The sequence below is a fragment of the Procambarus clarkii genome, chromosome 25, assembly GCF_040958095.1.
Source record: "Procambarus clarkii isolate CNS0578487 chromosome 25, FALCON_Pclarkii_2.0, whole genome shotgun sequence".
Lineage (NCBI taxonomy): Eukaryota > Metazoa > Arthropoda > Malacostraca > Decapoda > Cambaridae > Procambarus > Procambarus clarkii.
The window spans coordinates 19,364,007-19,390,728 of NC_091174.1; the positions used below are offsets into that span (position 1 = coordinate 19,364,007).

General features: G+C 44.4%; 1 protein-coding gene across 1 annotated transcript in view; it reads left to right on the top strand.

Moving 5' to 3' along the window:
- Positions 1 to 26,722, top strand: part of LOC138368647 (uncharacterized) — a 203,217-nt gene that overhangs the window by 133,412 nt on the left and 43,083 nt on the right. The window contains exon 3 of the mRNA XM_069331350.1: positions 10,657 to 10,749. Within this exon, the coding sequence (XP_069187451.1) occupies positions 10,657 to 10,749 (93 nt within the window). The remainder of the gene's footprint in view (positions 1 to 10,656; positions 10,750 to 26,722) is intronic.

Here is a 26,722-nt window from a genome sequence, read left to right on the forward strand (position 1 = left end):
GGACCAGTATTAAATGTTGAAAACTAGAACTAGTGAAATAGAGAAATAAATCTAGAAAGTGAACATTAGACAATGACCCTGTCTCTAGATAAGTTGTATGAGTGAACTGGTTTGAGAACCATCTAGTAGGATCTCTAGAAACGTTGATCAGTGGGGAACTTTATCTAGATTTTTCTAGATCCTAGATACTGATAGTTATACATATATTTTTTTAATTTTTTTTTGTGGTTTACTGAACAATAAGGATGTGGTACACAGTCTGACAAATGTGTTCACCCGCTGTTGTTGTGGACTTGAATATGAACTCTGGGATATTAGGAGTTTGAGGAACTTATATCCAGAGTGTTGTTGTTGGTTAAGGGACATGTCTGTGGACATTGAATTTTTTTTTAATAATAAAAATATTTATGTGTCTTTTCTTTAGATTTTAAGATTGGGAAGCGCTGTGGTGGACAGTTGCCACAGGTGTGGAGTGGAACACTAGGTCCCTGAGAGGTAGTGTTCTTCTATGTTGATATAATTTTATAATTTTGTTAATTTTTTTTAATGACATTGATTTTTTTTTATTTAATGTTTTGTGTGATGTGTTTGATCTTTATTCCAGGTGGAATACTGGGATAGCTGAAGGCTATCAGCTGATTTTAGCTAGTTAGTAATTGTTAGGTTGGGATTTCTCCAGTTATTTGTTACTATATCAAGACAGGTATAGGATATTTTGTCTTCCAGGTAGTTGGAAGGGTACGGGGCTGCATCCAAGTGGACAGCCAGGATTATAGGGACGGTCTCTGTCCTTATGTTTTATGTATTATTACTGTTGTGTTGATAGGTATAAATACATGCTGGGGCACACCTTTTGGGTGTGCCGTTATTGTTGTTGGAGTATTGTATGGAATTAGTTAGGATTAGATAATTTCTTTTGTTTTGAGGCATTGGTTGAAAATAGTGTTGGGTTAAAAATGTTGTTTTTGGAGTTAATGGTTAGGGTAGGGCAGGATTTCTGGATAAGAAAAGTGTGTGTAACTTGCTTTACACACAAATTTCTTAATTTCCGAGGAGGGGGAGTTGTAATGATCTGGGGCTCAGCTCATTGGTTCTCCCTTCTCCCCTCTTTTCCCTTTCCTTCTCCCTCTCCCCTCTTTCCTTCTCCCCTCCCCTTGGCCGTCATTCGTCTCCTCCTAATCCCCCCCCCCCTGTCGCCCATTTGTCAGGGTCAAGAGGTTGACCTGAGGGTAGGGTGGTCGTGGATACCTTGGCTTCTCCCACTCAGATATTTCCCTCTCCACCCCCTCTCATCCCCTCTCACCGGCCTCTTCCCCATACCAGGCAGAGTCAAATGTCCCTACCCTTGATCTTAGAGGAGACAGGCTTGAACATAAATTATCAGTTTTGTAAACATTGCTCGCAGGTGTCCTGGGGCCCCATAGAGGCGCCTTGTCTCCCTTCTCATAGCTGGGGAGAGCTGACTCAATCTTCAGGAATTCAAGTAGCTTTCCACGGCAGATCAGTGAAGGTGATTGGCCTGAGATAAGGGCCAAGTCCTTATTGGCCCTAGAGTGCCAGACCTCAGGCCTACGTGTTAAATGGTTGGCCATTGCCAAAAATAATGGGTGGAGCCTGGGGCTGTATTAGATGGTGGGAGGAGTAATCCTTCCCAGCAATAAGTTGGAAAAACTAAATTTCATCAGTGTGTCTTGGGAGTGTATTAGGAACAGGGCCGCACGCCCGTATCCTCGGGGCTGAGGGCAGCCATCAACATCTGGGCCGTAGTTCGGGTATTTAAGGTATAGTAGCACTTGAGTTTCGTGCCCTCAATAAATATCCATTGTGCCTCTAGGGAAATAGAATAGGTTATGTGTTCAAATTGTCTTAATTTACATGTTTCATAAAATAAATTGTATAGCTTGTCCAGTGGTATTCACTTAACTCCCCTTTTATATATTTTGCTACTTTGTCATTTTTAGGTGTTGTATTGGAAGCCCCCCAGGTTCTCCTACAATTAATCGATACTAAAGTTGCCCTTGGATTTAAATTAGTAACGTAAATTACACAAACTAATTTTCCAAAATTTATTACTGAAATTCATATTACCCGGAGTCCCATGGTTACTGATTCCTTGCCTTCCTGGGGGATCGGTGATAGACACATTCAGGTATGGTTGGTCGGGAAGGTGGTGGCAGTGCTTTAATGGTTTTTATTTTATAATTAGTAATAAGCGAATAACCCTTGTCCTTGGTGTATCTTCCTCATTTAATATTCCTCTTATATACGTGGCAGTCCAGTGAGGGGTCATGCTGGACTGTAACAGTGTTAAGCTGGGGTATTGAGTGAAGAGAGACAGAGAATTACAACAGAGAGCGTATAGTACGATTATGAGAGATCACAAGATAACAGGATTAATACTGGGGAACATCGGGTTATTACAATAGAGGCCGCGGTTATTACGACAGGGTAAGCGGCCATTACAGGGGGACATGATCACAACCTACAAAATCCTCAGGAGAATCGACCGGGTAAACAATGATGAACTATTCAACACTGGAGGGACGCGAACAAGGGGACACAGGTGGAAGCTGAGTACCCAAATGAGCCACAGAGACATTAGAAAGAACTTTTTCACTGTCACAGTAGTTAGTAAATGGAATGCACTAGGAAGTGATGTGGTGGAGGCTGACTCCATACACAGTTTCAAGTGTAGATATGACAGAGCCCAGTAGGCTCAGGAATCTGTACACCAGTTGATTGACAGTTGAGAGGCGGGACCAAAGAGCCAGAGCTCAACCCCCGCAAGCACAATTAGGTGAGTACAATTAGGTGAGTACACCACCAGCACTACAACACTCCCACACCACCAGCACTACAACACTCCCACACCACCAACACTACAACACTCCCACACCACCAACACTACAACACCAACAACACTCCCACACCAGCAGCACTACAACACTCCCACACCACCAGCACTACAACACTCCCACACCACCAGCACTACAACACTCCCACACCACCAGCACTACAACACTCCCACACCACCAGCACTACAACACTCCCACACCACCAGCACTACAATCACCAACAACACTCCCACACCTCCAACACTACAACACTCCCACACCACCAGCACTACAACACTCCCACACCACCAGCACTACAACACTCCCACACCACCAGCACTACAACACTCCCACACCACCAGCACTACAACACTCCCACACCACCAGCACTACAACACTCCCACACCACCAGCACTACAACACCAACAACACTCCCACACCTCCAGCACTACAACACTCCCACACCACCAGCACTACAACACTCCCACACCACCAGCACTACAACACTCCCACACCACCAGCACTACAACACCAACAACACTCCCACACCTCCAGCACTACAACACTCCCACACCACCAGCACTACAACACTCCCACACCACCAGCACTACAACACTCCCACACCACCAGCACTACAACACCAACAACACTCCCACACCTCCAGCACAACAACACTCCCACACCACCAGCACTACAACACCAACAACACTCCCACACCTCCAGCACTACAACACTCCCACACCACCAGCACTACAACACTCCCACACCACCAGCACTACAACACTCCCACACCACCAGCACTACAACACTCCCACACCACCAGCACTACAACACTCCCACACCACCAGCACTACAACACCAACAACACTCCCACACCACCAGCACTACAACACTCCCACACCACCAGCACTACAACACCAACAACACTCCCACACCACCAGCACTACAACACTCCCACACCACCAGCACTACAACACCAACAACACTCCCACACCACCAGCACTACAACACTCCCACACCACCAGCACTACAACACCAACAACACTTCCACACCACCAGCACTACAACACTCCCACACCACCAGCACAACAACACTCCCACACCACCAGCACTACAACACCAACAACACTCCCACACCACCAGCACTACAACACTCCCACACCACCAGCACTACAACACTCCCACACCACCAGCACAACAACACTCCCACACCACCAGCACTACAACACCAACAACACTCCCACACCACCAGCACTACAACACTCCCACACCTCCAGCACTACTGTAACAATCAGCTGTTCACATGTATGATGTTTTATCTTGTATTAAAAGGCGGGTTTTGTATTGTATGAAGAATAACGCGTGTGAGCGTGCGCGCGCCAATTTTTAGAGTAAGAATTGCCGTTTGACCTGGATTGGGATTAAGGGTTACCGGGTGACTCTCCTCAGGGGAGAAGAGTTGCTAGTCACCTCAGGGGATTAGCACTGAGGTGATTAGCAACATTACCAACTCAACTTGTGGTCTTGTGAAATCTTTCCACGGATTGCTCTTACATGGAATAGTTTTGAGATCCTTAGAGATGTTGTAGGATTGGATGGAGTTGTTGTATAACAATTAGGGTTGTTACCTTCTGGCATAATAATTAGTTCATAGGGTTGCTCGTCAGCTTGAGTTGGCAATACCTTAGCTCAGGTCAGGATGGAGGACAACATGGTTTAAGAGACCAGTATTCCCTTTCTTCTTAATTCGTTAATTTATAGACAAATCATGTTACTATCAGTATAGCACTTAACAACTTACTTTGGGATAGTGCCTATGTAACTTATCAATCATTTGAGTGTAAGGCTCATTATTGTATTGGACCCAAGTGCATATTAATTTAGTCTTGCTAATGAACTAAGGTAATCATTTTCGCTGGCCAACGACACCACCAAAATTCAAAATATATACATTAGTCATGTATCATGTATTTTATGTAGAGACAAATATGTACCTGTCTCATTATGTAAGTAAATGGCTAGCGTAATTTTGCTGAGCAGTTAATACATAATGGATTGAGGGGTTCAGAATTGATTTAGTAAAACCTTCCCAGACCAGAGTTGGTCGGGAAGGGTGGTACTGGACGGTAGCTTGCTGGTGAGTGGTAGCTTGCTGGTGAGTGTTAGCTTGCTGGTGAGTGGTAGCTTGCTTGTGAGTGGTAGCTTGCTTGTGAGTGGTAGCTCGCTGGTGAGTGGTAGCTTGCTTGTGAGTGGTATCTTGCTGGTGAGTGGTAGCTTGCTTGTGAGTGGTAGCTTGCTGGTGAGTGGTAGCTTGCTGGTGAGTGGTAGCTTGATTGTGAGTGGTATCTTGTTGGTGAGTGGTAGCTTGCTTGTGAGTGGTAGCTTGATTGTGAGTGGTAGCTTGCTTGTGAGTGGTAGCTCGCTGGTGAGTGGTAGCTTGCTTGTGAGTGGTATCTTGCTGGTGAGTGGTAGCTTGCTTGTGAGTGGTAGCTTGCTGGTGAGTGGTAGCTTGCTGGTGAGTGGTAGCTTGATTGTGAGTGGTAGCTTGTTGGTGAGTGGTAGCTTGCTTGTGAGTGGTAGCTTGATTGTGAGTGGTAGCTTGCTTGTGAGTGGTAGCTTGTTTGTGAGTACTCACCTAACCTAATTGTTCTCACCTAATTGTGCTTGCGGGGGCTGAGCTCTGGCTCTTTGGTCCCGCCTCTCAACTGTCATTCAACAGGTGTACAGGTTCCTGAGCCTACTGGGCTCTATCATATCTACACTTGAAGCTGTGTATGGAGTCAGCCTCCACTACATCACTTCCTAATGCATTCCATTTGTCAACTACTCTGACACTGAAAAAATTCTTTCTAATGTCTCTATGGCTCATTTGGGCACTCAACTTCCACCTGTGTCACCTAGTGTGTGTGCCCCTGTGGTAAATAGCCTGTCTTTATCTACCCTATCAATTCCTCTGAGAATCTTGTATGTGGTGATCATGTCCCCTCTACCTCCTCTGTCTCCCAGTGACGTGAGGTTTAATTCCCGTAGTCTCTCCTCATAGCTCATACCCCTCAGTTCGGGTACTAGTCTGGTGGCAAACCTTTGAAACTTTTCCAGTTTAGTCTTATGCTTGACTAGACATGGACTCCATGCTGGAGCCGCATACTCCAGGATTGGTCTTACATATGTGGTATACAAAGTTCTGAAAGGTTCCTTACACAAGTTTCTAAAGGCCGTTATTATGTTAGCCAACCTCGTATATGCCGCTGATGTTATCCTCTTGATATGAGCCTCAGGGGACAGGTCTGGCGTGATATCAATCCCCAGGTCTTTCTCTCTCTCTCAGACTCTTGAAGTATTACATCTCCCAAATGATACCTTGTACCTGGTCTCCTGCTCCCTACACCTATCTTCAATACAGTGCATTTGCTTGGGTTGAACTCTAACAACCATTTGTTCGACCATTCCTGCAGCTTGTCCCAGGTCTTCTTGAAGCCTTAAGCTGTCCTCCTCTGTCTTAATCCTTCTCATAATTTTGACGTCGTCAGCAAACATTGAGAGGAATGCGTCTATACCCTCTGGGAGATCATTTACGTATATCAGAAAAAGGATAGGTCCGAGTACAGAGCCCTGTGGGACTCCACTGGTGACTTCACGCCAATCTGAGGTCTCACCCCCCTCACTGTAATTTTCTGCTTCCTATTGCTTAGGGATCTAGGGGCTTAGACCCCCTTATCCACTGGAGCGCCCCACCAGTTACTCCTGCCTGTTTCTCCAGCTTAAGCATCAGTCTTTTATGGGGTACTGTGTCAAAGGCTTTCCGACAATAAAAAAAAATGCAGTCTGCCCATCCTTCTCTTTCTTGCTTAATCTTTGTCACCTGATCATAGAATTCTATTAACCCTGTAAGGCAAGATTTACCCTCTCTGAATCCATGTTGGTGGGTTGTCACGAAATCCCTTCTCTCCAGATGTGTTACTAGGTTTTTCCTCATGATCTTCTCCATCACCATGCATTGTATACAAGTTAAGAACACTGGCCTGTAGTTCAGTGCCTCTTGTCTGTCACCTTTTTTGTATATTGGGACTACATTAGCCGTCTTCCATATTTCTGGCAGATCTCCCGTTTCCAGTAACCTACTATACACTATGGAGAGTGGCAAGCAAAGCGCTCCTGTATACTCTTTCAATATCCACGGTGAGATTCCGTCCGGGCCAACAGCCTTTCTCACGTCCAGATCCAACAGGTGCCTCTTGACATCATCTCTTGTAATTTCGAACCCTTCCAAGGCCGCCTGGTTTACTACCACCTTTTCTAGCGCAGTGATCTCTCCTTGCTCTATTGTGAAGACCTCTTGGAACCTCTTGTTGAGTTCCTCACACATACCTTTGTCATTCTCTGTGTAGCTGTTCTCACCCGTTCTAAGTTTCATCACCTGTTCCTTCACTGTTGTTTTTCTCCTGATGTGATTGTGTAGTAGCTTTAGTTCGGTCTTGGCTTTATTAGCTACATCATTTTCATACTTTTTCTCAGCTTCTCTTCTCATACTAACGTACTCGTTCCTGGTTCTCTGGTATCTCTCTACTGTCTGGTGTTCTGTTATTTCGGAAGTTCCTCCACGCCCTTTTGTTCAGTTCCTTTGCTTTCGTGCATGCCCTATTAAACCACGGATTCTTTTTTACTTCTCGTTTTTACCCTGTTGGGCCGGGATAAACCTTTTCTCTGCCTCCTCACACTTTTGGGTGACATAGTCCATCATGTCTTATACAGACTTAGCTGAGAGTTCTGTGTCCCATGGTATATCCCCCTAGGAATTTTCTCATCTCATAATTTCCTTTTCGATACACCAGCCCTTTATTTCTCAGTTCTTTTTTTGGGGGGGAGATAATTTCTAGCTCTACTAGGTACTCAAAGATCAATACATTGTGATCACTCATTCCCAACGGGGCTTCCAACTTAACTTCCCGTACATCCGACTCATTTAGGGTAAATATCAGATCGAGCATAGATGGTTCATCCTCAACCCTCATTCTAGTCGGTCCCTTGATGTGTTGGCTTAGAAAATTTCTTCTTGTCCAGTAGCTTAGCTCTCCATGTGTCCGGTCCTCCATGTGAGTCTCTGTTCTCCCAATCTATCTTACCGTGGTTGAAGTCCTCCATGATTAGTAGTCTGGGTCTGGTCCTGCTTGCTACAGAAGCTACTCTCTCTATTATATTGATGGTGGCCATGTTGTTTCTATCATATTCCTATCTGAGTCTTCTGTCGTTTGGTGGGGGGTTATATATGACTACTACTATAATTTTTTTCCTCCAATTGCTATGGTACCTGTTTTGTAGTCACTGAAATCTTCACAGCCCTGAACAATCATCTCTTCAAAACTCCAGCCTTTTCTTATCAGCAAAGCTACACCACCTCCTCCTCTTCCTTCTCTCTCTTTCCTCACTACATAGTAGTCCTGTGGAAACACTGAATTTGTTGTGGTTTTCGGTAGCTTTGTTTCTGTGAGTGCTATTATGTCTGGGTTTTCTTCTAGTGCCCATTCTCCAAGTTCACTTGTTTTATTCATAATGCCATCTATGTTAGTGTACATTGCCTTGAAGCTCACTTTTTTCTGTTGATTCTCTTGGCTCCTTCTTGGTGAGCATTCTGCTGATGGAGGAAACTGTTCAATAGGTGTGAAGATCTGTAAGGTGGTTAACAGGGTCACAGTGGATTCTGAGATGGGGGTTAGGGGTTAAAGGGATGGGGGACAGGTAGGGTAGGGGGGTAAGGAGGTAGGGGGGACATGGAAGATACGGGGTGAGGGGGAGGAGGTATAGGGAGGGTATGGGATGAAGGGGGAGAGGGGAAAGGGGGGAGGGGGGACATGGTGGGAATGGGGGAGGGATGACAGGGTCGGAATGGGTTGGGGAGGGGAGGGAGGGAAAGTGAGCGAACATTTGAGTGGGGGCAGTTAAGGTGATGGGGTAGGGAGGGTATCTAAGGAGAGGAGGGTGGCGGTGTTGCCCTTCCCTCTGGTGTTGCTGGGATGCTGGATGTGGGTTGTGAGTGGTAACTTGCTTGTGAGTGGTAGTTTGCTGGTGAGTTGTAGCTTGCTTGTGAGTGGTAACTTGCCTGTGAGTGGTAGTTTGCTGGTGAGTGGTAGCTTGCTTGTGAGTGGTAACTTGCCTGTGAGTGGTAGTTTGCTGGTGAGTGGTAACTTGCTTGTGAGTGGTAGCTTGCTTGTGAGTGGTAGTTTGCTTGTGAGTGGTAGCTTACTGGTGAGTGGTAGCTTGCTTGTGAGTGGTAGCTTGCTGGTGAGTGGTAGCTTGCTTGAGAGTGGTAGCTTGCTTGTGAGTGGTAGCTTGCTTGTGAGTGGTACCTTGATTGTGAGTGAGGTAAGAGGAGTCAAGCACAGTGTAGGGATGGTTGTACTAGGAGGAGCTCCACACCAAGGGAGGAAGCCCAGAACGCCAGGCTTGGGGTACACAAGGTAGACGGTAAAGTTCTGTGTTTGAGTTATAGTGTAAATTAGCATTTCCATTATCATTGCCACAAGTATAGAAAGTTAGGAATTAGGAATTAAATTCGTTCACTTTTGTTATATAAAGGTGATCAATTGTTTCCCCTGTGTTACATATTTCCCAATATATTTCGGAGTCCTAGTTTCTAGAAGTAGTTGGGAACTCCTGTGATTCTATGCGTATTCTACTGGATTAAATATTCCCCTTGTTTTGAATAAGCAGTTTCAAAGGAATTCTATTCCATCCTGTCAAACCATTAAATATTAAAATTCTTACTAAATCTATACTAATTGACTGATCTTCTCATGAGTCAATTAGTTTAATTCCCCAAATTAGGAGAAGCGGTGACAGTGTTAATTATTAAGTTGAGTAATCCTTGGGTTGAGTCCAGTGCTGTTAAGATTTGTACCTGATATTTTAACATCACTGGTCATCAGTCATTACTCCCCCAGTCTTCCTTGATAACTGGTAGGGCTGAGAGGGCCGACTCAACCAGTTCTCGGGAGTGTTGTATTTGAGTTACAATTGTTATTGCCTGAAGGATTACGCTTAACCACAGTGATCATTGTACACGTGGAACATGGTGATCACACGCCAAGACATACCAGGGGGACTGTGGCTCTGTTAAAGATTCCAATGGTAGCAATGGTGTCTCATTAGTATATTAAAATGGTAGCAACGGTGCACCATTGTAACAATTCTATAGTGATCCCCGTTTTTTGTCCGTTTGGGGATCGTAGCATACCGAATGTGGTGCATTATGTGAGAGGATAGCTTGTCAGTCACGGGATATGTACACAGAGTCCCTCGTCACGGGATATGTACACAGAGTCCCTCGTCAAGGGATATGTACACAGAGTCCCTCGTCACGGGATATGTACACAGAGTGAGGTATTTCCCTACGTCTCGGTGTATAAAAACTGAGTTAATTTTACTTTTGGACTTCATTTTTGTTTATTTGTCATTTATCATTGAACAATTTTACTTCCCCTTCAGGGGAAGGGAGGCGAGGAAATTATCAGGAGACGGCGCCAAAGCATTACGACTATACAGCCATTGGAAGGTATAATGATAAGGATTTGGGATGGGACGGGGAGAAGGAATGGTGCCCCACCACTTGGATGGTCGAGAATTGAACGCCGACCTGCACGAAGTGAGACCGACGCTCTACCATCCAGCCCAAGTGGTTGGGCAGACTATGTTCAGGACTATATGTGCTGGGTGGTCAGTCGCTGTCGTGGGGCCCTCAACATTCCTAGTGAGGCAGACAGGGGCCTAAGTCTAACACCAAATCAGTCTACTCGTCTGTAACCTAATGTGGTGCTTACTGCCGCAGTTTACACGTGTGGACCGTGGCGCCAGAGGACGTCCGGCGGAGTCTCCTCCTTCAGGCCATCGCGAACGACCCGCTCCTCGACACAGCAACAAGGTAACCTCTTACTCACTCAAATTTGGAAGCATAATTTGCTCTTTGTATTTGCTTTTTGGTTACATTAAACTTAATAGTTCTAAATGTCGGAAATGATAATTATATTTACCAGATACACAGCTTAAAGATGCATTGAGGGATAAATACCAGGGGGCAGATATGATGAGAAATTTAAATTTGACTGCTACTTTAAGATAAACATGCAAGATTAAATTATTAAAAATACTTAGCTGTGACACATGGTTCAGCCAATCTTTTTATCCTAGGAAGGACTGTGGGCTTATCTCTCAGGCACGTTTCTTAAAGGTAAACAAAGTTATTGATTGAAGAAACACAACGTACCTGTTGTTATTTAAACACATCAGCATTGTATTTTATACAATGCATTAAATGATGAACACAGTGCAATGACTGTAAATTCTGGTTCTATTCTAGCACCAAAAGATCTGAACACTGTACAAAGTCTAGCTTAGCTCTAAGAATATTGCTGCTAATAAATGAGACGATACTAGAAAATATAACAACTAGTTATATGATTCAAGCAAGATAATAAATGATTTATATGCAAGCAAATATGATTACTTGATGATAATTAATATATACATATATATATAAATATAAATGTTGTTGAATATGACTGATGTGGGGAAATTCCAGGCAGCTAATCTCTCTTTTTTAAATTGACTTTAATAAGATAAAGTTATGTCATATTTATTTTTCTTAGTAAGTAAGAATTAATTGAGTGGACTGTATATACTTGTAAACTGCCTGAAATCTTCTTACACACTATTGGGAGGGACAATTGGTAGCCTAAACCACTTTGTTATGGCTCCTTCTTAAACTACCAATTGTTTACCTTTTATAATTATAAGATACCACATGTGGTGGTCTAATCTACTAGAAAATTACTAATTATGACTACTAAGACTATTAATTTGGCTTAGCTGTGCCAGTAGTTTGGGCCTGGTAAGGCGTGTAGGTGTAGCCTCAGATTGGGTGTGGCCCTGTGCCTCCTTGTGCCACGTAATGGCGGCTTGTGGGAAGGACAAAGCTTGGCAAACAATAGTAATGTGTATGAACCAACTGTCTGCACAGCTTGCTGCTCCTCTCACAATTTACCTGTATGGGATGCAAGGAATTAATCAAAGTTCCCTAAACATATCAATTACAGGTATGGCATGAACTGTGAGGGTTGTAAAATGGAGTACACGTACATGTGGTTTGGGTTGTTCATACATTATGACCGACTTATTTTTATAAATGAATAAATGTGCACATTATAATTCAGATACAAAAAAATACTTGATAAGCCGGATACTGGAGTGCTCTAGTTGAATTAGTGGTGTCGCTATGGTAGTTTCTTGGGACAGAGTAGGTCTATCCAATGTGACCAGTAACGCAACACACTAGCACTCTTTGTTTGTTATTGTTGTTATGATGCGGGAGCCTTCCTCCCAGTCTGGGCCAACGCCCTCATGCTGGTTCCTCTCTCAAAGTAATTTTACATTAACAAGGGAACCTAGCTACAATACGGTGTTAATAATTATATTCAGTCTTTTGGATTACCTTTTTGTTAACTCTAGATACTAAACTAGTCTATTAACAATGTTTCATATTGTAAATATACGATGACATCCATGACGTCACGGAGTCGATGACGTCACGGAGTCTCCCATTTTCCATCCTGAAGGGATTACAGACTAAGGGAGACTGTGTTATATGTGTGTGTGTGTTTGTGTGTGTCGGTTTCCCGACAACTGAAAGGGTATGATTAATAATTCTAACACGAATCTCCTCAATATTTCTTACGTTTTTCTTCACTGTCGAGGGTAATTGAAAAATTAACTCTCCAAAATTAATTTTTTACATTACGTAATTTTGGAGAGTTAATTTTTCAATTACCTCTCGACAGTGAAGAAAAACGTATGAAATATTGAGAAGATTCGTGTTAGAATTATTAATCTTACCCTTTCAGTCATATTCAACAACATATGTCTACAAGAAAGACTGCTACCAAAATATAATATATATATATATATATATATATATATATATATATATATATATATATATATATATATATATATATATATATATATATATATATATATATATATATATATATAAATATTAGTATATTTTGGTAGCAGTCTTTCCTGTAGACATATATTATTAAATATGACCGAAAAAGTAAGATTAATAATTCTAACACGAATTTTCTCTATCTCTCTTATGTTTCTTTTCACTGTTGATGGTAATTCAAAGATCAATTCTCCAAAATTCATTTTTATTTCAAGTCTGACGCGACACTTGAGCGCGTTTCGTAAAACTTATTACATTTTCAAAGACTTTAGTTTACAAACACACAACTGAAACTGAATAGAGCTTTACACATCTTCGAGGTTTATATCTACATTTGGGTGAGGTGGATGAGGTGATAAACGAACTTTCAACAATGGGTATTCAATGGGTATTAAATTCCAACACAAGACAGAACACGAAACAATGGGTATTGAATGGGTATTAAATTCAAACACAAGACAGAACACGAAACAATGGGTATTGAATGGAAGTAATTGTAGAAAGCCTATTGGTCCATATTTCTTGATGCTTCTATATTGGAGCGGAGTCTTGAAGTGGGTAGAATATAGTTGTGCATTAATTGGCTGTTGATTGCTGGTGTTGACTTCTTGATGTGTAGTGCCTCGCAAACGTCAAGCCGCCTGCTATCGCTGTATCTATCGATGATTTCTGTGTTGTTTGCTAAGATTTCTCTGGTGATGGTTTGTTTGTGGGAAGAGATTATATGTTCCTTAATGGAGCCCTGTTGCTTGTGCATCGTTAAACGCCTGGAAAGAGATGTTGTTGTCTGGCCTATATACTGGTTTTTTTGAGGCTTACAGTCCCCAAGAGGGCATTTGAAGGCATAGACGACGTTGGTCTCTTTTAAAGCGTTCTGCTTTGTGTCTGGAGAGTTTCTCATGAGTAGGCTGGCCGTTTTTCTGGTTTTATAGTAAATCGTCAGTTGTATCTTCTGATTTTTGTCTGTAGGGATAACGTTTCTACTGACAATATCTTTCAGGACCCTTTCCTCCGTTTTATGGGCTGTGGAAAAGACGTTCCTGTAAAATAGTCTAATAGGGGGTATAGGTGTTGTGTTAGTTGTCTCTTCAGAGGTTGCATGGCGTTTCACTTCCCTTCTTATGATGTCTTCCACGAAACCATTGGAGAAGCCGTTGTTGACTAGGACCTGCCTTACCCTACAGAGTTCTTCGTCGACTTGCTTCCATTCTGAGCTGTGGCTGAGGGCACGGTCGACATAAGCGTTAACAACACTCCTCTTGTACCTGTCCGGGCAGTCACTGTTGGCATTCAGGCACATTCCTATGTTTGTTTCCTTAGTGTAGACTGCAGTGTTGAAAATTCCGCTCCTTTCCATGACTGTTACATCTAGAAAGGGCAGCTTCCCATCCTTCTCCGTCTCGTAAGTGAAACGCAACACAGAATTTTGCTCAAATGCGTCCTTCAGCTCCTACAGATGTCTGACATCAGGTACCTGTGTAAAAATGTCGTCAACATACCTGCCGTATATGGCCGGTTTCAAGTTCATGTCGACTAAGACTTTTTGCTCGATGGTACCCATGTAGAAGTTTGCAAACAGGACACCTAGGGGGGAACCCATGGCGACCCCATCTACTTGCTTATACATGTGTCCATCCGGGCTCAAGAAGGGTGCCTCTTTAGTACAAGCTTGGAGTAGTTTCCTTAGACTGTTTTCTGGTATGTCAAGAGGAGTACAGGCCGGATCACGGTACACTCTGTCGGCTATCATCCCGATTGTTTCATCCACAGGTACGTTGGTAAACAGAGATTCAACGTCCAACGAGGCTCTTATCCCTGTGGCCCGTGTTCCCCGCAGTAAGTCAACAAATTTCTTTGGAGACTTCAGGCTGAAGGCGCAAGGGACATAAGGAGTCAGCAAGCCGTTGAGTCGTTTCGCCAGTCTGTACGTGGGTGTGGGTATCTGGCTCATGATTGGCTGAAGTGGGTTTCCAGGCTTGTGTGTCTTGACATTTCCATACGCATATCCAGGTTTATATTCCCCAATAATCTTTGGCAGGTGGAGTCCAGATTTCTTGGCGTTCACAGTTTCGATCAATTTGTTGACCTTTGCTTTCAATTCGGCTGTAGTGTCCTTCGTTACCCTTAGCAATTTAGTTTGGTCAGAGAGTATGAGGTTCATTTTCGCCAGATATTCTTCTTTTTTAAGAATGAAGTATATTGGCAACTTGTCGCCTCTCCTGACAACTATCTCCATGTTCTCACGAAGGCTCTTAGCTGCCGCTTTGAGCTCGGGGGACAGTATGGTGCTTCTGTAGTTGCCTCGATTCTTTCCTCCTTCCGCAATAAGTTCTGCTTGTAAGGTATCTTTGGTGGTGATCTTCTTTTGTGCTTCGAGGTCGAATATGTCGTCCAACAGAATCTCCAACTCCACTTTCCGAGCCATCTCACTCGGTCTGGACATAACGTGACAGTTTATACCCAGATTTAGGAGAATGACTTGGTCCTCAGTGAGGTTGATTCCTGCAAGGTTCAGGAAGCCATCTCTTGGTCGTGGAATTGCCATAGGTCCTCCATATAACGTTGTTAGTTTCTTGATTATCCTTGTTTCAGTGCTGAGATGATGTCGGTCTGTGAGGATGTCGAGGTGTTGTTCAATGCGAGTACGGAGACTTTCGTCGATGTTGCTGTTTCTCCATTCATTTGTGGCCTGAAGTAGTTGCGCTTTGCTGTCTTTGATTTCATTTTCTGCCTTGTATATCTGATCACGAATCAGATCTTGGCGATATTTTATCGTGAAGGCTTGATTCCTTGCTGCTGGGTCTGATGGTGTAGTGGGTTAAGGCGTACTAGTTATGGCAGCTACTGGAAGGTAGTTGTGCTTTCTGGGTTCGAGGCCCACTGATGGGTGTTGTCCAAAGATTGTTAATCTTCACTTGTGGTTTATGCAAGTATAGGCTTATAGCATGGACACGAGTTCTCCCACATTAACAGTGGCTTGATGAAAAACGCATAGTAACCTCTCACTTGTCTAGTGCCCTTGGGAAGTGGAGATATTTGAGATGTATATATATCTCGAAGTCTGTACTTCTTTTAAGGGTCTGATGGTGTAGTGGGTTAAGGCGTACTAGTTATGGCAGCTACTGGAAGGTAGTTGTGCTTTCTGGGTTCGAGGCCCACTGGTGGGTGTTGTCCAAAGATTGTTAATCTTCACTTGTGGTTTATGCAAGTATAGGCTTATAGCATGGACATGAGTTCTCCCACATTAACAGTGGCTTGATGAAAAACGCATAGTAACCTCTCACTTGTCTAGTGTCCTTGGGAAGTGGATATATTTGAGATGTATATATATCTCAAAGTCTCTAATTCTTTTAAGGGTCTGATGGTGTAGTGGGTTTAGGCGTACTAGTTATGGCAGCTACTGGAAGGTAGTTGTGCTTTTTGGGTTCGAGGCCCACTGGTGGGTGTTGTCCAAAGATTGTTAATCTTCACTTGTGGTTTATGCAAGTATAGGCTTATAGCATGGACATGAGTTCTCCCACATTAACAGTGGCTTGATGAAAAACGCATAGTAACCTCTCACTTGTCTAGTGTCCTTGGGAAGTGGAGATATTTGAGATGTATATATATCTCAAAGTCTCTAATTCTTTTAAGGGTCTGATGGTGTAGTGGGTTTAGGCGTACTAGTTATGGCAGCTACTGGAAGGTAGTTGTGCTTTCTGGGTTTGAGGCCCACTGGTGGGTGTTGTCCAAAGATTGTTAATCTTCACTTGTGGTTTATGCAAGTATAGGCTTATAGCATGGACATGAGTTCTCCCACATTAACAGTGGCTTGATGAAAAACGCATAGTAACCTCTCACTTGTCTAGTGCCCTTGGGAAGTGGAGATATTTGAGATGTATATATATCTCAAAGTCTCTAATTCTTTTAAGGGTCTGATGGTGTAGTGGGTTAAGGCGTACTAGTTATGGCAGCTACTGGAAGGTAGTTGTGCTTTCTGGGTTCGAGGCCCACTGGTGGGTGTTGTCCAAAGATTGTTAATCTTCACTTGTGGTTTATGCAAGTATAGGCTTATAGCATGGACACGAGTTCTCTCACATTAACAGTGGCTTGATGAAAAATGCATAGTAACCTCTCACTTGTCTAGTGCCCTTGGGAAGTGCAGATATTTGAGATGTATATATATATCTCGAAGTCTCTACTTCTTTTAAGGGTCTGATGGTGTAGTGGGTTTAGGCATACTAGTTATGGCAGCTACTGGAAGGTAGTTGTGCTTTCTGGGTTCGAGGCCCACTGGTGGGTGTTGTCCACAGATTGTTAATCTTCACTTGTGGTTTATGCAAGTATAGGCTTATAGCATGGACACGAGTTCTCCCACATTAACAGTGACTTGATGAAAAATGCATAGTAACCTCTTACTTGTCTAGTGCCCTTGGGAAGTGGAAATATTTGAGATGTATATATATCTCGAAGTCTCTACTTTTTTTAAGGGTCTGATGGTGTAGTGGGTTAGGGCGTACTAGTTATGGCAGCTACTGGAAGGTAGTTGTGCTTTCTGGGTTTGAGGCTCACTGGTGGGTGTTGTCCAAAGATTGTTAGTCTTCACTTGTGGTTTATGCAAGTATTGGCATATATATATATATATATATATATATATATATATATATATATATATATATATATATATATATATATATATATATATATATATATATATATGACAATGTCAGACCACGGAGGAAAATGAAACAGGAATTTCCTTAAGTACTTTCGTATATTAAATACATCTTCAGAAGGAATTCCTCCTGAAGATGTATTTAATATACGAAAGTACTTAAGGAAATTCCTGTTTCATTTTCCTCCGTGGTCTGACATTGTCACATTCTTAATCACGTGTTTATTTTCGTGATATACACACTATATATATATATATATATATATATATATATATATATATATATATATATATATATATATATATATATATATATATATATATATATATATATATATATATATATATATATATATATATGTCGTACCTAGTAGCCAGAACGTACTTCTCAGCCTACTATTCAAGGCCCGATTTGCCTAATAAGCCAAGTTTTCCTGAATTAATATATTTTCTCTAATTTTTTTCTTATGAAATGAAAAAGCTACCCATTTCATTATGTATGAGGTCAATTTTTTTTTATTGGAGTTAAAATTAACGTAGATATATGACCGAACCTAACCAACCCTACCTAACCTAACCTAACCTATCTTTATAGGTTAGGTTAGGTTAGGTAGCCGAAAAAGTTAGGTTAGGTTAGGTTAGGTAGGTTAGGTAGTCGAAAACCAATTAATTCATGAAAACTTGGCTTTTTAGGCAAATCGGGCCATGCATAGTAGGCTGAGAAGTGCGTTCTGGCTACTAGGTACGACATATACATATATATATATATATATATATATATATATATATATATATATATATATATATATATATATATATATATATATATATATATATATATATATATATATATATACACACACATACATATACTTATACTTGCATAAACCACAAGTCAAAGGTTGACTTGTGGTTTATGCACAACGGGCACCAATCCCTGCAAGAGACTCAAACCCAGAGAGCACAGGTGTTCGCGCTCCTGAATATATCCAGTTCGTTGACCGCTCCACCATGCAGATCCATAAAAGAGAACGAAACTCGGGAGTTTATCCGTAACATCTCGATCTCTCAAGGACTCCAGCAATGGTAAGAGGGTCAGAATACGTTTCTCATCAAGCAATTGCATTACCAGGAAGAACTCAGACCACTGATTCACTTATATACTTGCATAACCCATAAGTCAGAGGTAAACACACAACGGTCACCAACCCCTGCAAGAGACTCGAACCCAGAAAGCACAGGTGTTTGTGTACCTGAACATAACCGTTACATTGACCGCTCCTCCACGCAGATCCTTAAAAGAGATTTGGAACGTGGTGGAGCGGTCAACAGACAGGTTATGTTCAGGTGCGCGAACACCTGTGCTTTCTCGGTTCGAGTCTCTTGCAGGGGTTGGTGCCCGTTGTGTGTTTACCTCTGACTTATGGGTTATGCAAGTATATATGTGAATCAGTGGTCTGAGTTCTTCCTGGTAATGCAATTGCTTGATGAGAAACGTATTCTGACCCTCTTACCATTGCTGGCATCCTTGGGAGATCGAGATGTTGCGGATAAACTCCTGAGTTTCTATCTCTGTTAAAGGATTTAATAGACCAAGTGGATCATATACCTTGCTGACCTGTGAAAGCAAGTCACTTTTTGTTGCTTTAGGTATTGTATGTACTAGCTCTATCTATAAATCCAACATTATGTTTGTAACTCTTCATCAATGTATGTACTTTTACCTGAATAAAAATTTGATTTTGAAAACAAGTCCCTTTTAGTAGCATGCAATGATGTACTGGTACTGATTTGATTGATAATGTATCTGAGGTGTGGTCCCATTACATACCTGATACCTTTGAAATTGAGGTATGGGATATTCATGGTAATCTCTCTTGATTTGATTATTCAATGTTGCATTATTTAAGTCCCATGGCTGTACTGGCATGTTGGCACCTTTCAGTTTTATATTGGCAATTTGATATATTTGTAACAGTTCGTTTGTACTGCTAAATGTTCCATGAAAATTATTTACATATAGATTTTTACTGATTTCAGCCTTATTGGGACTGGATGATTTTTTAACTTGAGTATCTAGAGTGGCCTCTAACAGGAATGGGCTGGATGTAGCTCCAAAAAGAACAGAAAAGAATTTATATCGTAACAGGCCTGTTTTCATCCTTTGGATTCTCTACTCATAAGAACTTAGTGAGGTCTCTATCTTCTTCCTGTAAACCAACTCTTAGAAAAGCTTTGTTTATGTCAGCTGTATAGAAATATGTGTTAGGTCTGAACTTTAATAGTATGCAACTTTTAAGTTAGACTTGAACTTGTTTGCTGGTAATCTTTAAGACTTGTTGCTTAGGGTCCAGATTTAAAGCTACAATTAAAAACTATCCATAAAGGAGTAGTTTTGATTCTCGGATTACGGCCATATATGGTAAAAAAATTGCCTTTCTGGGGGGAGTCCATGCAGCTCCTGGAGCTATCCAGGCTGAATTTGGATATATTAGACTTTGACATCGGTCAATGTGCATGGAGTTCTAGGCCTACCGGGGAACACAAGCCAGAACCTGGCCCCTTTCAGAGAGGTACGTGGAGCCATGGCCTATAGAAACCCCTGTTTGGTTGGAAGCATTCTATGTCAGCCATTGACCGGATCAGGCACCCAGAAAGGTAAGCGCCCAAAAAGAAATCCCTATTCTGGTTAACATTGCTACTGAGAGCCGAACTAATGGACAGAACTCCCCAAATGAGAACGAGCATGACGTCACCACACTGCTGTCTGCACAACCTTCCCCCCTTCCCAGGGGGAAGGGGGTGCCCTGGGGAGCCCCAGACTCCAATTTTTCAGCTGATGTGATTGGCAACGGTCGTGGTCTCTGGCTCCTGTTTTTCTGTCTCCAGCTCATTGCCTTGTTGTGTGTTGCTGTATTCCTGGCTCGATGGTACACGAGCCAGGAATAATTTCACAAGTACTTGAGCTGCATGCACCTAGGGTCATCTTCTCGAGGTGTCTTGTAAGTACTGCCCTTGGGGCTTGCAGCCTCCTTCCACAAGTCTCTTTGGCTCTATCTCCGCTGTGCCTTTTGCTGCTCCATGATTGACCACCCTTGGAGTCAGCTGGGGGTGTTCGTGCTCCCCTGGTTTGCCTTTGGGTAAGGGGTAGTTTTCATCACTGGGTGGGGTGTAAGTTAATGTGCTGCTAGTTATCATCTCTCATGGCAGCCGGCTCTGTTTTTCCTGGATACATTGTCCATTTGTGGGGTTTTCTTTTTCTTTTTGCTTTTCTTTCCCGGTAGTAGGGGGGGGGTGCCTTTGCTTGGTCACACCCTATTGTAATATGGTGGTCTAGACTTGGGGCCTTGGGCCCCATTGGACCCTACTTGGGGTTTTGTACCCTTGGAGTGGAGCTTGGTGTTACAAGGGGTGGGGTGGTTCTCTTTTCCCCCCCTCCCTGTACAAGTTGGATTTGGTGTCTACCCCTCTCCGGGTTCGGTTCCGTGATTCCGGGGGTTCTTTGGTCCTGTCTTTCCAGAGGTTTTCGTCCTCCCACATCCCGCCCCGTGTGTTGTGAGAGGCCATTGCAGCTTACCTCCTGCGCGACCTGAATTAAGCCTACATAATGGATCCTACTTCTTTCGTGTATGGTTCTCCCTGTCTCTACTGGGTTTGTTATGAGGTTTCAGAGTCGACCTGTCTTGCAGACTGCCCCTTTTTCTTATTGGGGGCGTGGCATTCATTCTGTCAGTCCCACATGCTTGAGCTGCTGCATTGGTCGCTGAGGACTTGCGCACCTGTGGCCTGTTGGCTTATGCCTTGCGATTCTTTTCCCTTCTCGAATTGTTCTCAGAATGGCTTGAGGAGGATGTGGAGGCGCTAAGGGAAACTCCTGAGTCTGGTGCATTGTCCTCGGCGGTGCGTGCGTCTTCTGCACTTTTGGAGCTGTTTGCGCCGATTCTGCTGGATGCAGCGTAACTGTTTTCTGCTTCCAATCTTGTGTGTCTGCAGGTGGTGTTTGCTTCTTCTGTGGAATCCACTTAGGCCCTGGCTCTTTGGCTTCTTTCACCTTTTTGCCTGTTGCTGTTTGCAGAGTCTGCGGTTGTACAGTATCTGCTGGCAGCTTCGTGTAGTTGTTGTCCCATGTCGGACTTCTTGGTTCTCCGGAGGGCGTGTGGGATGTCTTTCTGTGGAAGGGTTGTGCCAGGACTCGAGGTTCCTCCCATCATGGTGGGCCAGTGGTGCCAGTTTCGGTGCTGGTGCAGCCTTTGGATATGTCTTCATCGGGTCGGCACGGTGATCGCTCTGCTTGAAGGTTTGGTTCCTGTAAGTGGCGTCAGCTCTTTCGCATTTCATTCCATTGGGCAAGGGGGGGGGGGGGAGAGGCTGGCTCTGTTTGCTCATGCCTGGTCTCACGATATGTGGGCCTTTCTGGTCGTCTCGTTCGGTGGTGTTGGGTGACTCTTCCTCCTTCGAGAGATTCGGGTCTGGCGGGGCAGGCCTCTTCTCTTGCACGCAGTCGGGTCATCTCGTGACCCAGCGAGTTTGCTTGGGCATGGGTGAGTTTGCTTGAGCATGAATAAAACGACCTCGATGCTCAAGTGGATTCCCACCTTTTTCTGGTTCCGAAACGGAACTGTGTGGACCTCGGGTTTATTCTGGACTTATCCCATGTAAAACCGTGGTTTTATTGCCTCTCCTTTCGAATGATTACTCTGTCCCACGTCTGTCTTCTGTTGAAGCCAGACGCTTGGAAGGTGTCCCTGAACCTCAGGGACGCTTATTGGCACGTCCCGATTCATCCGGGGTTCAGGGACTGGCTCGGTTTTGTTGTGAGGTGTCAGGGTTATTGCTTTCGTTGCCTGGCACCTAGCATTTTCACATGCCTTACCCCAGGTCATGGTGGCCCGTCTGCATCTTTTAGGCGTTCGGGTTCTAGCTCACCTCAACAACTGGCTTGTGTGTGCTCCCAGCCAGTCCACGTGTCTGCCCGCCAGGGATTTGGTTCTTTCCCTGCTCACTGGGTTTGGATTCCTGGTAAACTGGAAGAAGTCCCATCTGGGTTCCCTCTCAGTTTCGGTCTTGGCTGGGTCTTGTGTGGGACGCTCAGACTGCTTCTTTGTCTCTTCCTCCAGAGGCACTGTTTCGGCTGTGGTCTTAAACCACAGCCTGAACTGTGGTCCTGCGAGCCTGAACTTTGCCAAGATGGTCACCTGATGGGTTGGGTTGGGCTCCGTCGGCCGTTCTGGTTCTTTCGAGGACTTCCCTTCCGCCTCTCTCGCTATCGTTGGGTTCGGCTTCCCGGAGCCTTACGTCGGCTGCTTCCTCTTTGGTTTTTTTTGGGGGGTCATTGCCTTGGCATCTCCTCAAGCCCTCACTCGATGTGTTCATGGATGCGTCGTTTCTTGGCTGGGGCTTTCTGTCCAGTGCTCACCAGGTCAGCCAGGGATGGTGGGGTCCGTCCTTCTGTCGGACTCACAGCATCGTGTGGGAATTCGCGGCTGTGTGGATGTCGCTTCAGAGAGTTCGTGTCGCTTGCAGATCGACGATCCAGCTCCATTTTGACTGCTCTCCAGTGGTTCATTGCCTGAATCGTTGGGGTGCAATGTAGTCCTTGGCTCTTTGGGGCTGGCTCTTTTGGGTGAGTCATCTGCTGAATTCAACAGGGTTTGGCTCTCCTGACCATTCACGTTCGGGGGGGGGGGGGTTGCCAATGTCCTCGCAGATGACCTGTCCTGGTTCATTTCCCTGTCCATGCGATGGTCGACGCCGATTCGTTCAGTTGGCTCTGTTGGACATACGAGCCTCCAGAAGTGGACCTCTTCGCGTCGGCATGGTCACAGTGTCTCCCGTTATATGTGGCGCTCTTCCCAGACTGTGAGGCTATCGGGGTCGGTGCCTTTAGCCAGGACTGGACGAGGTGGGGTTACCTATACCTCTTCCCCCCGATTCAGCTGTTGCTCCAGGTCTTGGCTTGCTTGGAGACTTACCAGGGAGAGTTGTCTTTCTGGCCCCTTTTGGCCGGTCCAGCCTTGGTTTCAGGCTCTGCTTGCTCGGTGTCTGAACCCGAGGGTCTTCCCATGGCTCCGCTTCTTTCAGCAGATCGGTCCAGCCCGGTACATGGCTGGTTCTCTCTTCTCCTCGAGTCTTCGTGTCTTGTGCTTTCTGACTTGGGTCTATCATTACTTGTATGGTGCGCAGGTGGTTTCATTGATGATGACCCACCTGCGTGCTTCGTCTCGGCAGCAGAATGAAGTTTCCTGGTGGTCCTTTCATTGTATCTTATCTCTGCTTAGGTATACTTCTGTCTCAGATATGGTTGTCTTGTCCTTCTTTTCGTGGTTGTTCCAGGACCGTCATCTTTTTCCGAATACTGTCGCCTCATTTCGTGTGGAGCTACTGCAGCTTGCGTTCAGTAATGTTGTTACTTCTGCTCCGATCCACAAGCTGTCTCGTGTGTTGTTTCACCTCCAGCCTTCTCAAGCCCCGCCTGAGCCATCTTGATCATTGGACCAGGTGCTCTCCTTTCTCTCTCCTCCTCAGTTTGTGGAGGCCCCTTCAGTTCAGGATTGTTTTTTCCTAAGCAGTTTTTTCAGCTTAGATTCAGATTCAGTTTTTTCAGATTGTTTTTTTCTTTTTGTTGGCATTGGCCTCTGGGGGTCGGGTCGGGATGCTTCATGCTCACTTCCAGCGCAGGGGTTTCCGCTCTTTCGGTCCTGGTGGTAAGTTTGTTCGTTTGCAGCTGTCTCCTTCTGTTTTTGGCGAAAAATGAGTCTGCTGCTTTTCAGAAGGGTCCTTGGGTTGTTGATGCTTGGTTGGTTAGGACGGGAGTGCATCATCTTTTGTGTCCGGTTGCGGCTCTCCGCCGTTATCTGCACACCACAGCTTCGGTGGCCAGGGAAGTACTTAGTGTTGACCCGGTTCCCCTTATTCCCTGTTCCAGGGCTCAAGTTTCTCAGGTTGCCGCAGGGTTATTCAGTCCAGCCAGCCTGTGGGTTATCCTCATGCCCACAACGTTTGTATGTTTGCTGCATTGGCTGCCGTCTTCGGTAACATGTCTTGAGCTGACATTCGGGCACAGGATTTTTAGAGGTCGAACAGGGTACTGGCCGTTCACTACCTTCTGAATGTTCCTGAGGTTCAGTTAGGTTTTGGGTAAATAGTTCCGAAGAGCCTCAGGCCCCCCCCCCCTGCTTTCTGGGTGAGACTCAGGAGGCTCCCCCCCAACCCTCCCTCTGTCCGATCGGCGTTTTTGTTTTGTTTTGCGTGTTTTGACATCCAGGCTCAGAACTGGGGTGTGGATAGCAGGTACGCGGGTCTGGGGCTCCCCCTTCCCCCTCCTGGGGAGGGGGGCTGCACTTGCGCAGACAGCAGTGCAACGATGTGGTGATGTCATGCTCGTTTGCTTGTTTTTATTTGGGGAGTTCTGTCCACTAGTTCGGCTTTCCAGTTGCAATGTTAACCAGAATAAGAGTTTGTTTTGGGGTACTTACATTTCTGGGTGCCTCACCCGGTCTATGACAGACATAGAACCCTTCCAACCACACGGGGGTTTCTTTAAACCATTGCAACTCGTGCCTCTCTGAGGAGGGCCAGGTTCTAGCTCATGATTCTAGGCCTAGAACTCCATGGAAGGCCTAGCACTCCATGCACATTGACTGATGCCAAAGTCTAATATATCTATATCAGCCTGTATAGCTCTGGAAAGCCTCCGGGTCTCACCCTGAAAATAGCGTTTCATTACATTCGACGTTGGGTTTTGCTTATTGTCATGTTTTATGCCTTCGATAAATTTATTTTGAAGCTGTTGAGCAATAATCTCATGGTAGAGGTTTAACAACCCGTTCTCACACACGACAGCGCATATATGACTTAATGCTTAAAGTCAATATGTTGAATGTGATTTAGTACATATGTGATATACTTCCAGTTACCTTTTTTACCAAGGCCCAAACTCTTCCTCACGTACCAATTTACGTCTCACAGTACCCGTCCATCAATGTAGATAGCAGAATAGTCGTGATTGGTTCAGTAATAATGAAAATTGTAGTTTTCAGGTCCCACATGGGTTGTGAAATTTACCTACTATTGTCCATGCTCTTAAAATATTACAGATCAGCTACATCCTATTGAAGGCTCGTAGTTTTGTTTTGAGAAATATTAGTTGTTCTTAGTAAATTATAATAAGCACTATAAATTATTACATATAATAGCAGTGCTTCACCAATCAATATTATATACAATAGTTTGCGCTTTAAAAATCTTTAAAGAATGTTTTGTAGGAACGCTAACAGAAAACGATGTTATGTTGGAATGTTTATGGGGTAAACTACTGCAAACTTGGGGATCACTTCCACCCACTGGAAGGGTATGGGGTCCAATACCATCCACTGGATGTGTATAGCGTCCACTACCACCGACAGGATGGGTATGAGGCTCACAACCACCCACAGGATGGGTATGGGGTCCAATACCACCCACAGGATGAGTATTGCGTCCACTATCACCCACAGGATGGGTATATGGGGCTCCAACCACCCACAGAATAAGTATGGGGTCCAATAACACCCACTGGATGTGTATGGCATCCATTGCCGCCCACAGGATGAGTATAGGGTCTAGTATCGCCCACAGAATTAGTATATAGGGTCCACTGCCGCCCACAGGGTCGGTAAAGGGTCCACTACCGCCCACAGGGTTGGTAGGGGGTCAACTGTCGCCCACAGGGTCGGTAGGAGGTTCACTACCGCCCACAGGGTCGGTATGGGGTCCACTGCCACCCACAGGGTCGGTATGGAGTCCACTGCCACCCACAGGGTCGGTATGGGGTCCACTACTGCCCACAGGGTCGGTAGGGCGTCCACAGGGTCGGTAGGGGTCCACTACCGCCCACAGGGTTGGTAGGGGGGTCCACCGCCGCCCACAGGGTCGGCAGGGAAACACTACCGGCCACAGGGTCGCTATGAAGTCAACTACCGCCCATAGTGTTTGTATAGTGTCCACTACCGCCCATAGTATTATTATGGGGTCCACTACCCCTCATAGTGTCGGTATGGGGGTACATTACTACCCACAGGGTGTGTCTGGGGTCTATTTTTTTCTGTATAGCAGAGGTGGCAATACTGCTTTTCCAATCTCATTTGTTGTTCAATGTAAAATATGTGTTGCTCGACTTGCAACAATTTATATATATATATATATATATATATATATATATATATATATATATATATATATATATATATATATATATAT